This window comes from Aulonocara stuartgranti, assembly GCF_965226115.1.
Source record: "Aulonocara stuartgranti genome assembly, chromosome: 16".
In the NCBI taxonomy this organism is placed as follows: domain Eukaryota; kingdom Metazoa; phylum Chordata; class Actinopteri; order Cichliformes; family Cichlidae; genus Aulonocara; species Aulonocara stuartgranti.
The window spans coordinates 25,876,301-25,890,265 of record NC_138952.1 but is presented as its reverse complement, the minus strand read 5'-3'; the positions used below and the strand labels follow the sequence as shown (position 1 = coordinate 25,890,265).

Genomic DNA, 13,965 nt, shown 5'->3' with positions numbered 1-13,965 from the left:
GTAACTTCAACTTAAGGCATTTAACCTCTCGCATTACTAACATCTGTGTTTACCTAGTATTTCACGTGAAACTAGCTTCTTTGAAAGAGATGTATGGTTGGTAAAGTTTCTTCCCCAAATGTCTGCACAAAACACCTGTGATTATAGTTTATGTCCTTTTCTCATAAATGCCCAGGTGTTATTTCTTAGATTTTCTTGTGCCCCTATTGGCTAGAGGACCTATATCTGAAACACTGCATGGGAGGCTGTAGCTCACAAGGTATAGCAGGTCATCCACAAAGGCTGGTGGCTAGATCCCTGGCTACATGAAATATCCTTGGGCAAAATACTGAACACAGAGTTTCTCTCAGATGCATAGGAGTATGAATCTGTGTGAATGTTGGAAAACAGAAAAAAGTGCTTGCATGAATGGCACATGCTGTATAAAGTGCTTTGAGTTTGAGTGCTCCAGCAGAGTAGAAAAGCTATATCCATCTACTACAGACAATACTTGTGGAGCTAATTGTGAAGCTTTTTCCTTTTCACAGAAAATTAAATTTAAGGAACCAGTCGTGCATTTTGGTTATTAGAAAAGGAAGCTACATGACAGAAGGATGAGGAATATAGCTGTGGGGAAAGTGACTGATTAGATTGAAAACAGTTGAGTTTTACCTGGTGGCTCAGCAGAAAGATGCCAGAAGATGCATGTCCTTGCAGGAAAAACTTGTACCACCAGCTGTGAGGTACTTGACACAGAAGGCAAAGTTTGGATAATAATGATGCCGCCAAAGTGTCCACAAACAACCCTGACTGGGGAGAAATGTTTATACAATTGACAGTTTCTGTGTTTAACCTGAAACCACACTGAACTTTTTTTTTTTTTTAAACTTTCATGAACTTTACTAAAGTGTATGTTATAACATATATTTTGGATAAGAACACCAGTGCTGATAAGGATATATAATTTCCTTCAATATTTATTCATATATATAATAAATGCACCTTACATGTTAGTAAAACAAATATAATGTATCACGATAAGCAAAGAAACTTTCATAATTTACCCCTGAATTGATGTATAAGTAAACAGCTCCCCTTTCATTTTTAAAAGGATTTAAAAAAAAGCACACAGACAGAAACCTGTTCACTTTCACTTTCAATGTCTTCCTTACTGCAAATAAATTTAAATATTTCTTTCACTTTGTTATTCAAAAATAGTAGAAACTGTATTCTAACAAATTTGCCCAACAGAGCAGGAATAAATGACAACAAAGAAGGTGTAGTGTAGCCGACAGGTCAATACGTTGACCTATTGATAGTTTTGATATACAAAGACAAACAGGTTTCACCCGGTTTTCTCAGTAGTGCAACCCGAGCCAACAACTCGTGACTCTATGCGCGTGCGAGCTCGTGCACACGGACCTGAATACGTTGGCGTGACAAACGGCGGGACCGCCCAATAAAAACATTCGGTGGCCTCAGGTCGTCCAATGGCAAGCGGGTTAGGCCAGTTGAGGGTCGGGCCAAACTGCGCGTTGAGCTCCTTGTCAACTGGTTGATAGCGAGGGAGTGAACAAAGCCGTTAAAGAAGAAGAGAAGATGGCGAGATGCGGTCGGAACTTGAGGAAAGTAGCTGAGTGCATAAAACAGTTACCGTCCACAGCCAACCGGGATATCCAGAACAGAAGCAACGTTAGGTAAAGTGTTTGACTTTTTCAAGTTGTTGTCTGAAACGAGACGGTGTAAAATATGAAGACATAGCTCTAAAACGAGCATTTATACCAAAGTTAAACTTCTGGTACGGGGTAGCTAAACACTGCCGCGGTGTACGATTCACGGCCCTATTTGAGTCAAGAATCTCGTTGAATTAGTTAACTACATCTCTGTAGATGATAGAAAGTAGTGAAATGAGGGTCGAGTAAAAGCAGTATTGGTCTATCTTATAGCAAATGTAGTACAGCCACGATGTTGCAGTGATAAGCCGCATAGCACATTACATAATAATTTATATTCACTGAAACATTAAATTGTCGCTCTTTCACTTTCACGCATAGAAAAGTAAAGCTGATTTCAGTTTCTTTTACTGGACTATATGCATTCTCCTGTGGGGAGCAGCAGTCTTAGCGTAAACTACAAAAATGCGCGATAATTTATGTATTGATTATAAACCAGGCTCATTAATTATTACTATGTCTGCGTAGTGGGTTTTTTTTTCTTTTACGTCCCACCACTGCTGATAGCACAGCCAAGTTGAAGACTTTACATATTTAAATCCCCACGATAAAAAATTTAGAAGCATCGTAACGATTAGCATCGATTATCTGTGATTTGCAAAACAGTGTAGTAAAAACGACATGCAGGTACAGTCTGAAAATATTCCTAAAACCGTTAAGTCCCATTTGGTAAATGAAACCATCACCAGAACCTGTAGCAGCTTTTCACCAATTATTGTCTCACATGTGATGCATATATTATATTAAGTTTACTGTTTGTCAGTCATTATCTGTTTATACAACAGCCTCTCTTTAACATCAAAAGCTGACTGCGAAAGAGTATATTATAAACCATGCAGATATGTTTAATACTCCGTATTGTCACTAAGCAGACAGTGTTTCAGATGATTAGTCTAGGTTCCTTTTTCTATTTCAGCTAGTTATCTCTTATATTGGTCTTAATCCAGTCCCCAGTCCATTCTCTCAGCCATTTTATCTCCCACCCCCCTCCCTTAAGTCATCTTTCCTCTGATTGAACAGCGGGTGGGTGGGGTGTCTCTGCTCACAGCCAGAGCTGTGTGCCTGAGATGACCATAGTAAGGCTATATGAAATTCTAAGTTTAGAGCAGTCTGAAGTCTTAGGTTTTCGGTCACACGGTGTACTTATACATACACCGACCTCATTATTTGAAAATTCGGTCATTTTTAGTATGAGCATCTGCTACTGTATGTGGTCTATATATTTACTCATCACAAGGTAACATTACTTGTTACCTTAGCCTAAACAAGAGCACATTATCTGCTCCCTTAAAATTAAACAAGATAATGCTTTTATCTACATTTTCCTAAAGAAGTGTTAAACAAATCCAAAGTGTGCTACTTTAATTAGTTTCTCAGTGTATTTGTATACTTCCATGAACTCATTGTCCAGCTCGTCTGTTGTTTGGGTTTAATTCTGCTTTGCACCTTTGTGGAGTTTGAGGTGTCTCATTCACCTTTTGCTCTGGGCCATTCTCAGCCTGTACCCAGGATACGTTTAGAGGTCAGGTGTATCATATTTCAGGTAGTAAAACAGGAGTGAATAGGCTCCTGTTTAAGGGCAGTGGGTACATTGGAATTTGATGCAGTGGGGGATGAGTTACTATGGGAATGGAAAACCTGATTCATTTGGGAACAGGTTACAAAACTCCATACCTGTGGGAATTGTATTCCTCTAAGCTCACTGAATGCTTATAATTGCTGGCATATTTTTTCTGACAGTTGTGAGTCAGTCTTGTTGCACACCTGTGCCACAAACAGGCCTTTATGCTTCTTATTTCACAGCCTGTTGCTGTCACATATTTAACTTGTTATATTGTCACACCAAAATGTTTGAAAAAGCATTAAATTTATTGTAATTATCGATGTGTTATTGAATTGCTTCCCGTCATGCTGTGGCAGGGGTACTCTGGAACACAGAGCTACAGTCAGCCACAATGGACAAAAAAAACCCCTCTTAGACACACTCCTAAGGAGTGGCCAATGAAAATGCGCCTACAGGCTGCTTATGCCTGAGTAACAGGATCTCTAGTTAAGTTGCTGTGGTGAAGGTTATGAGCCAGTTTAAGTTGTCCCATTCATGGTGTCATGGGAGAGCTGGGGCAGGGCTTTTCACCTGATCCAACCTTCTCTGGAGCTACTGCTACATGTTGCCTTGAGGAAGGATTACATACTTGATTAATTGTAGAGTTGATTAAAGTAGAAAATATATGTGGATTGTGGTTGTCCACAGTCCACATATATTTTACTTATATCAATATAACATTATAAATATAACCTAATCATCACATTGTAGAAGCTGGAAACAAATGCTGATGTGATGTTAAGAGCTTTATAGCGTTCAAGTAATGAATCACCGAACAATGTAGGGCGATTATTTTAAAGGGTACATAGCATTTTTTTTCTTTATTTTCCATCTTATGTATCTATCTTAAATATGGTCATTAATTTACAGGTGCTCACTCTTAACAAAAAGAGACCACTCTAAAACATTTACTGTTAAAATATTTATGAGGGTGCAACCAATCATAAGAAAAGAGCTAAACTAAACCAACTCAACTAAAAGGCTTGTGTGAGACAGAGGATGAACTACATGTGTAACTGTACCTGTGAAAGATGTACAGGGATAATTGTGATCTATTCAGTTGTTTAAGAACAAAAAATTGAAGCTGAAAATGTAGGTCCACTTTAAGTATGAACTAATTATCACATTTTTTTCTTATCACCATATAGCAACCCTTTTTATTTTTCCTCAGTTAACATCATGAATTGTTTCACAGATATTTATGACAAGTTGGAACAAGTCGAGCCTTTCTGTCAGTGAGGTGTAAGACAGTCTTAACAGTCTAAGAAAATAGCCTGGAAAAAAATGTTGAGAAATGAGAAAAGGAGGGAAGTGTATGTAAAGACTTAACTGATTTTACTAGTTAATGATTTTTTTTTTGTGTGATCAGCTGCCTAGAACTGCTAATCATGTTTAATTTACTGCTAAAACAAACCAAAAAAAAACCACCACAGAAAAATCAAACAAAGAAATCTTTTAGGTCTCAAAAGAGACTTTAAAGATCACTCATTCAAATAGTTGTAGATTAACTTTCACAGTGAGGAAATCTTGAACGAGTGAGAAAATATTCTAATCTAAGATCTTGATTATTGTAAGATGCAGACACAGAGACCTGGAGAGCGAATGGCTGAGTAGTCATTCCTGTTCTATCTCTTTGAAGTCTGCTTGCCGTCTCCCACCTGGGTTACATGGATAGTTGGTCACAAAGGTGTCTGCACAGACCCTCCCCTCCAAAGCTTAAAGTAAAATCAGTGTCCTTGACCTTGTTACGTTACTGCCATCTGTATTTGTGTGACTTGTTTTATTTGAGTGACAAATGCTTGGCAGGCGTGGCGAGTTTCCTCTCCCCAGGCTGGGGCTGGGCTATGTTTACAGGTACTGCAGGATAATCAGCTGGTTATATGCTGGTATAGATCAGGACTTCCTGTCCCGCTTAGCTTGATTATGAAAAATATTACAGCTGTGCACCCTGAGGACAAAACACATTCAAGAGTGGAGGCACAAACATTAAAACGGCTTTTCAACTGACTCCTTCCTGTGACCCAGACAGTTCCTGTCAGAGATCTATTTATGCTGAAGCCTCCAGGAACAGAAACTCCAGGATGCGAGTTCCACCTGGAAGCTTTTGTATTGCAGACAGTGTGATAGTTATATACTACCCTCCCTGTTTAAATGAGCTCTCTTTCAACTAGAACCTCGGACACTGCACGGGTCAGTCAACTGGCCATCATGAGAATGGAAGCACCGAGTTCCTGCAGACTTTATCCCCTGACAGTTGAGTTATTTAAACAGAATGGCTGTTTCCTGGGTGTTGACAGAAAAAGAGAATTTGGGGTGTTTTATAAAACTCAGAGGCTACTCGCTGTCATTAAGCAGCTTTCTGTGGCCTCAGATTGTTTGGGTAAAAACTAGACCTTTTTGGATGAGAAACTGCAGTTTTTTTGAGTAGCTGGCAGAATGTTGATCCAGAAAGGAGTTAAAAACATTCTTGATGTCATAACAGCAGCTACTGGAACATTTTCACAGTACAAAATGGAGAGGAGGAAACAGTTGTCTCTCAGTTTGGCTTTTGAGGCCAGGAGGGGAATTAAAGAAAGGTTTTTCTTAATGTTTCTGGGTGCCTAACATTCTTTATATCGTTTTACGAGGGAGGCCACAGTCTGGTGCAGGAGCATGACATGTGCTTCACTGTGTGCTTTAGCCTGAGCAAGAGTAAAGATGAAGAAGAACCCACAGTGAGAGGCATGAGCTGTGGGTACTTAACAGTCCAGTATTTCCCACTGCAGGAAGCACAGACCAAACACAGTCACACCCTGTTTGTTGTGTTAAAAGGAATTTAAAGAATAATGAAATGTCAATGTTGTGTCAAAACTTGCTTGTGCTGGCCATTCTCTGATCTCTGCTGTTAGACTGGGGTCAAATCACACAAACTTTCCAAACTGAGAACAACAGATCGATGCGCCCTGGTCTCCTCTGCTTTCTGAGAGCTTATTGTGTTGTTGGTGACTTGTTGTTTTTTGTTTGGTCATCAGATACCTTTCATCATGCGGGATCCTGATGATGCGTGCGCACCCACTGCTGAGTGCAGCCGTGCCAGGGCGCCCCATTACACTGCCTTCACGCAGCTTCTTCAACCTCGCAGATTCCTTCTCCAAGAAGAAGGAGTACTCAGAGAGACGCATCATTGGGTTAGTCTGGATCCACTTACAGTGTTTTTGTCATTTTTATTTTTAAATTAATTTATTTTTTGCCTCAAGACGCGTTTGGACAGGATTTTTATCTCAGGAGGAGACAGTGTCTGCGGGCAAAAACTTGTATTTTGTATAGAAACAGTTTTTTCAGCTCTCTCCTGCGAGTGTTTTTTTCCCCAGCTTGTATTTAACCACTTAAAGTCCTTAAAATATATCTTTAGCTCCTGTTTGTGTTTGTTTGACTGAAATACTCTGACCCTCCTGAAAACTTAAAAATAGTTTCACAGGCAGCTTTTGAAAAAGGATGGAAAAACATTCATCCATCAGAATGGCTCCAAGCTTTCTAATTCCTCTCATAACTGGCATCGGTTTTTGGCGGTAGCACATTGTTAAACAATGACGTCATGATTTGTAGAATGCCTGAGTCAAATAGAAGCCCTTTGACTTCTATTTCTATCCTGTCCTCTGACTCACAGATAAAAAAAACAGCTGAAAAACATGTTTACACACACACAGCAAAATGATCAGAAATCAGTAATGGCACTGATAAAGAACTGGACCTATGAGCACAATCAATAATGCCACCAACAAAGAGAAAATCTTAATCAATATCCATAATTACTTCTCGGTGTCTTTCTGTGATATCTAATCAGACTTTACGTCTGGGTTGTCCTGCTGCTGAGCTTTTATGTCCATTGCTGAAGAGATGAAATGTAACCAAACCACACGGCTACAAGGGCTGAAATTGAAGGTCCAAAATATGATATAATGCACCAATGTCAGTGATCTCCAGTATTAGCAACATGCTGTGCGCTCAGCTGCTCTGAAATGCCCTGTGTACCAGTGAGTGTTGGGAGTCTGGTCTCTGTATCTGTACCCTACGTGTGTGTGTGACGCACTAAATGTCCTCCTGTGCTCCTCAGAGAGGTCATAATCACTAAATCTGCTTGTATAAATAGACATGGGCACTGGCAGCTATTTTCCCTCAGCTGGACGTCTGGAGTTATGTAACACAGTGTCTGTACGTGTCTGTCATTCAACACCTCCGACTTTTGTTTTGTGTGCTTTACTGCTCTTCTTTTTCCCTTATTCCAACATCCCCCTACTGACCTATTTGAGCCTTTTCTGGGTCAACGCTGTTGTATTATGGTTGGTGTCTTGTCACACAGTTGCTGACCTTCATCTCCTTGGTGATGTGCAGCCTTACGTTAACATATTCGCTCTCTCTGTTTCCGTGTCCCTGCAGGTATTCCATGCAGGAGATCTATGAAGTGGTGGCTGAGGTGGAAAACTACCGCCTCTTTGTTCCCTGGTGCAAGAAGTCTGAGGTGGTCTTCAAGAGATCCGGCTTCTGCAAGGCCAAATTAACCGTGGGCTTCCCCCCTGTAGTGGAGAACTACACCTCCCTCGTCACTACAGTACGCCCTCACCTGGTCAAGGTAAGATACTGCTTCAAGCTCATGGTTAAAAAACATCCACTGTTGATGTTAGTACTGTGACATTATTAGGAAAACACAGAGTAGGTAAAGGAAAACACTCAATCTAAAAGAAACAGACTAAAACGGTAAGAATGAAAAATTCATTTAGATGGACGTCACAGATTAAGCTGGTTTCAAGTCAAAGTCAGGATACGGTTTTTGAATGAAGATTGGCACGACAAAGCATGAGCTCCCATTTAGTAACCTTCATAGTAGCTGTATGAAGTCGTCAGCCTATTCAATAAACACTCCATTTTACAATATTTTGAGTTTTCTGGCAGTTATTTCATGGTTCAGGCTTTAAAGTGTTAAGAAAAAGAAAAAGGTCTGCAGCTAGTCAACACAGGCCCGCGGTCTGTGCTGGGGAGACACTCTTGGTGCCTATTCAGCTGGACTCTACTAGGTTACCGTCGTTTTCCATTGCAGTGGAGTACCACCTAATGTGTATGGGAGCATTATAGAAACATGGCAGAAAGTCTGACATCACAGGATGATGGTTGATCACACACACACACACACACACACACACACACACACACACACACACACAGAAAAATATTTAGTATACACATCCAGAAATGCATATACTATTATATATTGTACATATATTTATTAGTTTCAGATGTAGCCATTCTTGTATTTTGCACAACTCTGTTGCTTGTGAAGCTCGCACACAAGAATTTCACTCACATGTGCTGCACCAATGTACCTGCACATGTGATGTGACAATAAAAGTGATTTGATTTAATTTGATTTGATCTATTGCTTTTTGTCAGACTCGGGGACCACTGTGTTGCTTTGTTTTTTTGCAGCTGTTTTTCCTCATTAATGGTGGTATTGATTTTTGTGAAAGAAGTGCTCTAATGATTCAGTGAATGACGCCATTGACTGGCCAATGCGTGGCACACAGTCTGTCATTGTCACCTTTTTGGATCGCCTCAGATTGCTTGAAAGCCCAACCAAGTTGATACTTAAACTGCCCTGTACCAGGTACTATCACCTAATGGAGAATCCTAAAAACCCTGTCGTTTCGAGACAAGTGGGTACTAGTGGAAAAGGGCTGTCTGTGTTAAGTCCTGATTAACGTCTTCCTGCAACGTTGTATATTTTTCTCTCGTTCGTTATTTATCCCTGTTGTCATTACACAACATGTGATGGAAAGTTGGCCACACAAGAAGGGGGTGTAAAAAGCTGGCTGTCACAGAGACGTGAAGGCTGGCACAAATAGCTGAATAACAATTGAAAAAAGAGGAGACAATACCTGCCCCTGTCTCACCTCAGCAAAGCTGAACAAACAAAGGCTGAGGTGAGTGTGAATATCATTAGAAGATAACACTCAGACGGCACCTCTCTGAGGTGTGAAAGGTGCGAGAGACGTTTGCAACACTATCTGCTCTTTTCAGGCAGATCAAGGCAGGGTTATCAGCCTTAAATTCAATGTCTGTAAAATGTAAATAGAACAGACTGCCCTGATTGGTGAACTATCACACTGACTGAAAATCATTCAGGCTGGAGTGAGAAGCACTCCACACATTTTGGGTATGAGAGTGTAAACTGTAAATATCACCCTAGTCAAAACAGGCCGTCTTTGAAGCTGGGATTAGGTGCAAAGTTCAGCTGGAAATTCTTTTTCCTTTGTTTGGCTGCTCAGAGGGTGTTTGCAGTGTTTTCTGAGGCTGTAAAGTTACAGTTGTTGCTCTAAGCAATTCACAAATGCAATGTCTCTCCTGTTGCTGACTGACCGCAGAAAACCTGTACATGTTGCTTTTCAGGCATCGTGCTCAGAGGGTAAACTGTTCAACCACTTGGAGACGATGTGGCGTTTCAGCCCTGGCCTCCCTGGGTACCCCCGGACCTGCACTGTGGATTTTGCTGTAAGTACAAACAGCTTGTTGCAGGGCAACATACTGGAAAATGTCCACTATGTGAGAATGTGCTCTGTGATCATGTGTTTCATACAGTCACAAAGTTAGAGACTCAGCTGCTAACTTTACCGTCTCCTCCTCCTCAGATCTCCTTTGAATTTCGCTCCCTCATCCACTCCCAGCTCGCTCACGTGTTCTTCGATGAGGTGGTGAAGCAGATGGTTTCTGCGTTCGAGCGGCGTGCCTCCAGTGTTTACGGAGCCGAGACGCCCATCCCGCGCGAGCTCATGTTCCACGAGGTCCACCACACGTAGCGACAACCTCCCTCTGCTGCACAAACACGAACCCACAAACAACAACGTCAGAGAGCCCGAAAAGAGACTGTGTTCCAACTGAAAGTGCCTTTCTCACAACAATGAAACCATTTCCTGTGTCAGATTTTAAAGCTGGTGTGGATCCTCCAGCTGATTTTCACCTTGGTGCTAATGCAGGTTCCTGTATCAGACCTTGATCTGGTGGTGAAACTGAGCCCGCAGGTCAAATGGAGGCCCCACGGTGCGTCAGGCCAGTGCGTCATCACTTCTGTACACATTAGCTATAGGGCTGCAGGCACACAACTGAAAACGGAGACAAAGCAATGATGAGCTGCAACATGCAGAGTTTATTCAGATATTTTAGATATTTACTTTTGCACACAGATTCTCTAACGTTACATTTACCTGCACCTAACAGCCTAAGACATGAAGATATTCAGTTTCACACATGACACAGGAAAGCAAAGAGTTCAGCTGGAGCCAGACAATGACTGAAATTATTCTGGAAGCTGCTGAATAATTTAAACCTTTTTTTTAAGTAAGCTGTGTTTCCATCAGATGGACCAGAGTGTAGGTTAAGTTCCAGAGGAAAACGTTTCTGCTTACACTTCTCAAAAGTACAGGAACGTCAGAGGGGAGTGTGGCGTGTGATTGGTGGCGTACTCTGGAGTACTGAATTACCACCAACTACTGGACTTTTTTTTGTGTACAGTCTAATGCTAAACCAGCTGTCACCTATTTATAAATGGACTAATTTGCTGCTAATCTGTATGAAGGAACAGTTTAGTTCCTGGAACTCTGGACACTGAATGGAAAAGCAGCTTTAGAAAGAAAAAAAAAAAACACAGGCTCCAGCTGCTTGAGTGTGTGTTGTGTTGTGTTTTGTCAAAATGATTGTGAAACTGAAGATTTTTTTGGTCTTGGACTGTTGGTCGCACATTTGAAGACATTGCAGTGCACTGTGTCAAAACACGCAGGGCTTTTCTCAGTATTTACTGACAGAAATTGAGGATTGTGAAAGCAAACATTTATTGTGGCTAGCCTAGTCTGCTGATGAGCACCACTTGAACATTTCTCACCCCGTATGGTTCTTTTAGTGCAATGGAAATGGAAAGGCAGCTTAATTTATATTCCAAACACAGAGGCAAAGAGCATTAGACCAACATCACAATAAAAGCAGAAGAAATTCACTGAATGTACAGCAACGTGACATGTAAAGTATAAAATTAAAAAAATGAAAGACATAAAGAAAGAAGAAAAAAGGTCCCAGTGAGAGACAATACAGGATGTAGTGACGCCAAAACAAAGTGACGCAGTTTCAGGGAAGCACAAAGTTACTAATAATGCCCAAATGCCGGAAAGCTTTCCTGCCTTCCAAAATGCACTTTACTGAAGTACATAGTGTTGCACGTAGTGTGCACACAGCTGGGACATACTGTGCCATAACATTGCACCTTGAACTCTGACCCTCTCGCTGTATCTGGCATGGGATTGTAGGTCAGAATGGCCAGAAAAGCGCACACACATACTCCGTACCCCCTCTGGATACTGTAGAACATCCTGGTATTTTGGCATTTATATTAAATCTTTTTTCTTTTTTTTTTTTGTGGCAAACTCCATAATGAGTAATGGAAGTCAGAACCAACACCACTGAAATCCCATATCTTTGTACCAAAGGTAGAGCAGAGTCCTGCCATGTGCCCATGTTGGGGCACAGAGACTGTTATGAATCCCCTGTTTTAACAGAAATTCTGAAAACAAACCAACATGTTGTATCATGGCCAGCAGATTAGACACTCGCTGGATGTCTAACTGCTGACAGACTAAGCTCCTGTTATTTAGCTGCTTTATTTTCAGTGTGGATGGACACTGGACTTCTATCATTACTTAAATGGTTTTTCAATTTCAACAGCAGTGGGTGGAGATATTTGGGCTTAAGTGTGCAATAGCAGCGGTGTGTTGTAGTCATGCTGAATGCAGCCGAGCAAGCATGTAAAACCCACTGCTGATGTCAGGGCCCAAAGCAGCTGCTAGGCAGGAGCTCATTTTATCAAACTAATGAGAATTATTTTTGGTTGTAGTGTTGTTTTTGATTTAACTCCTGCTGTATGCAGATTAGCTAGTTTGAAACTGGGGATTTTTTTTAGATTTAAAGAAAAGCTTTACATTACGTGCTGAAGTGGCTCCATCTTCAGTCACAGTTCTGTTTATTTGTTTTTGGAGCAAGATGTTACCATGTTTGAGGAAGAGCTGGTTTAGTGAGCAAGCTACATTAGTGCTCAGTAACACTCTGTGACTAATCAAAACTACTCTGATGTTTTGGTAAGAGGAAGTCCCTTTCAATGAGATGTATTGGACCCTGACTGACCACAACTTCTTTCAAAGTAGCCACTCTCTAAGTGAACAAGTCATACACTCATTTAAAGTGTGTCTCTTTTTTTGTACCAGGCTGTAAACATATTTTTGTCCTGCTGTAAAGTTTGTTTTTAGCATTTTTAACATGGAAGTCCACGAGGATTGGCTCACTTCTGGGGCCAGCTTTAAGTGGCCACTACAGAAAATGCACTGTTAGGCAATTCAGCTTTGGCTTCATTCATCATCTCCCACCATGTTATTAGCAGCCTCCATATATGGTCATAAATGTGCTTCATGTTTGACCTCTGACTGATGTCAGAGTGGTTCTCCTTCAGTGTTGACCCCTCACAGCCCAGTAAAAATAAACTAAGAGCTAAGCGAGCTCTATGGAGAATGTAAAGGGGCGTAGCCCTGCACATGCTGGCTCAGTCACCCCTACTGTTGCTTTGCTTCACACTGGCACCTTTCAGTTAATTATGAATGTCAACCGCGTCCCACCAGCCAATTGGAAAAGCGAAGCCTTGACTTCTTAATAGTTTATTCAGTGGTGTCTGGTTCTGCAGGATCACGTGTTTGTGTGCATGTAAGGATTATTTAAAGGTAACTTAGTTTGTGCTGAATTAGCGGTGATATGTTTTGTAGGCAAATACAAATCAATAAAAAGGGAATTGGCTGCAAGGGAATACAACTGTGCGGCAAGACTTTCTGTTGATCATGAAACAAAACCGTGAGAAAATGATACTAACCCTGATAAATGCTAACCTAAGGAAGAGAAATTGAATGTTTAAATGCAACACATTGATTCAGAGAGTGCACTGTGATCATTATTATTAGCAAACAGCTCATTGTTCAGTCAGAAATGGCTTTTACCATCACACAACCAGCATGTTACCTGTAGCGGTTTGATAAAATGGGGCTCAGATCAGGATGTTTCCGTGATGAGTCCGCTGACCTGAAACCTTCCACCTGTCCGACACACAGCACCCACAGAGTGCCTCCAGACCTGCTGGCAACATATTTATCTTCATTTGTAAAGGAACAATAGACTCATTTTATCATATTTATTACTTAGTTTAGGTGTAAATGCAAGCACTTCACTCTGGGAGCCAATGTTAGCATTTAGAAGCAGTATTCCTAATACAATATTGTTTTACAGCACTGGGGGAACTCCTCCATCAGTGTTGCTGTATCAGTATCGTCATGTTTATACACTGCTCTGCATTTGCCTTTTCTCTGCTTACTATAACCGCTCTACTGCTTGTGAATGCTAACTAAGGTGGCTTCATGTGAAGTGTAAGTGTGTGAATACTAGTTTTAAGATCACATTAGAGCTACACACTGCTGTTAAAGAGTATGATTATGGATTTGTGTCAGCTTGTTTCATGCAATGTGGAAAGGACGTTTTGTTTGTGTTGAAAAACATGGACCGACTGCATGATTTATAAAGTATTTTTTCTAAAAAACAAAC

General features: G+C 40.9%; 1 protein-coding gene and 1 long non-coding RNA gene across 2 annotated transcripts in view; one reads left to right on the top strand and one right to left on the bottom strand.

Moving 5' to 3' along the window:
* The first annotated feature begins 1,463 nt into the window (after window positions 1–1,463).
* coq10b (coenzyme Q10B) lies at window positions 1,464–13,964 on the top strand. The gene is made up of 5 exons (XM_082507638.1): window positions 1,464–1,676; window positions 6,327–6,482; window positions 7,732–7,924; window positions 9,736–9,837; window positions 9,975–13,964. The coding sequence occupies exons 1-5, from the start codon at window positions 1,579–1,581 to the stop codon at window positions 10,140–10,142; spliced, it is 717 nt and encodes a 238-aa protein (XP_082363764.1). The 5' UTR covers window positions 1,464–1,578; the 3' UTR covers window positions 10,143–13,964.
* The window catches only part of LOC309690544, a 130,600-nt gene continuing 130,046 nt past the window's right edge, over window positions 13,412–13,965 (bottom strand). Inside the window, exon 3 of the long non-coding RNA XR_014271747.1 lies at window positions 13,412–13,500. This is a non-coding gene — a long non-coding RNA (uncharacterized lncRNA). The remainder of the gene's footprint in view (window positions 13,501–13,965) is intronic.

Bases quoted from the DNA above. Each gene is read 5' to 3' on its own strand.
- coq10b (XM_082507638.1), top strand. From the start codon at position 1,579: ATGGCGAGATGCGGTCGGAACTTGAGGAAAGTAGCTGAGTGCATAAAA. The intron at 7,925-9,735 runs GTAAGATACTGC...GTTGCTTTTCAG, and splicing joins TACGCCCTCACCTGGTCAAG to GCATCGTGCTCAGAGGGTAA. The intron at 9,838-9,974 runs GTAAGTACAAAC...CCTCCTCCTCAG, and splicing joins CCTGCACTGTGGATTTTGCT to ATCTCCTTTGAATTTCGCTC.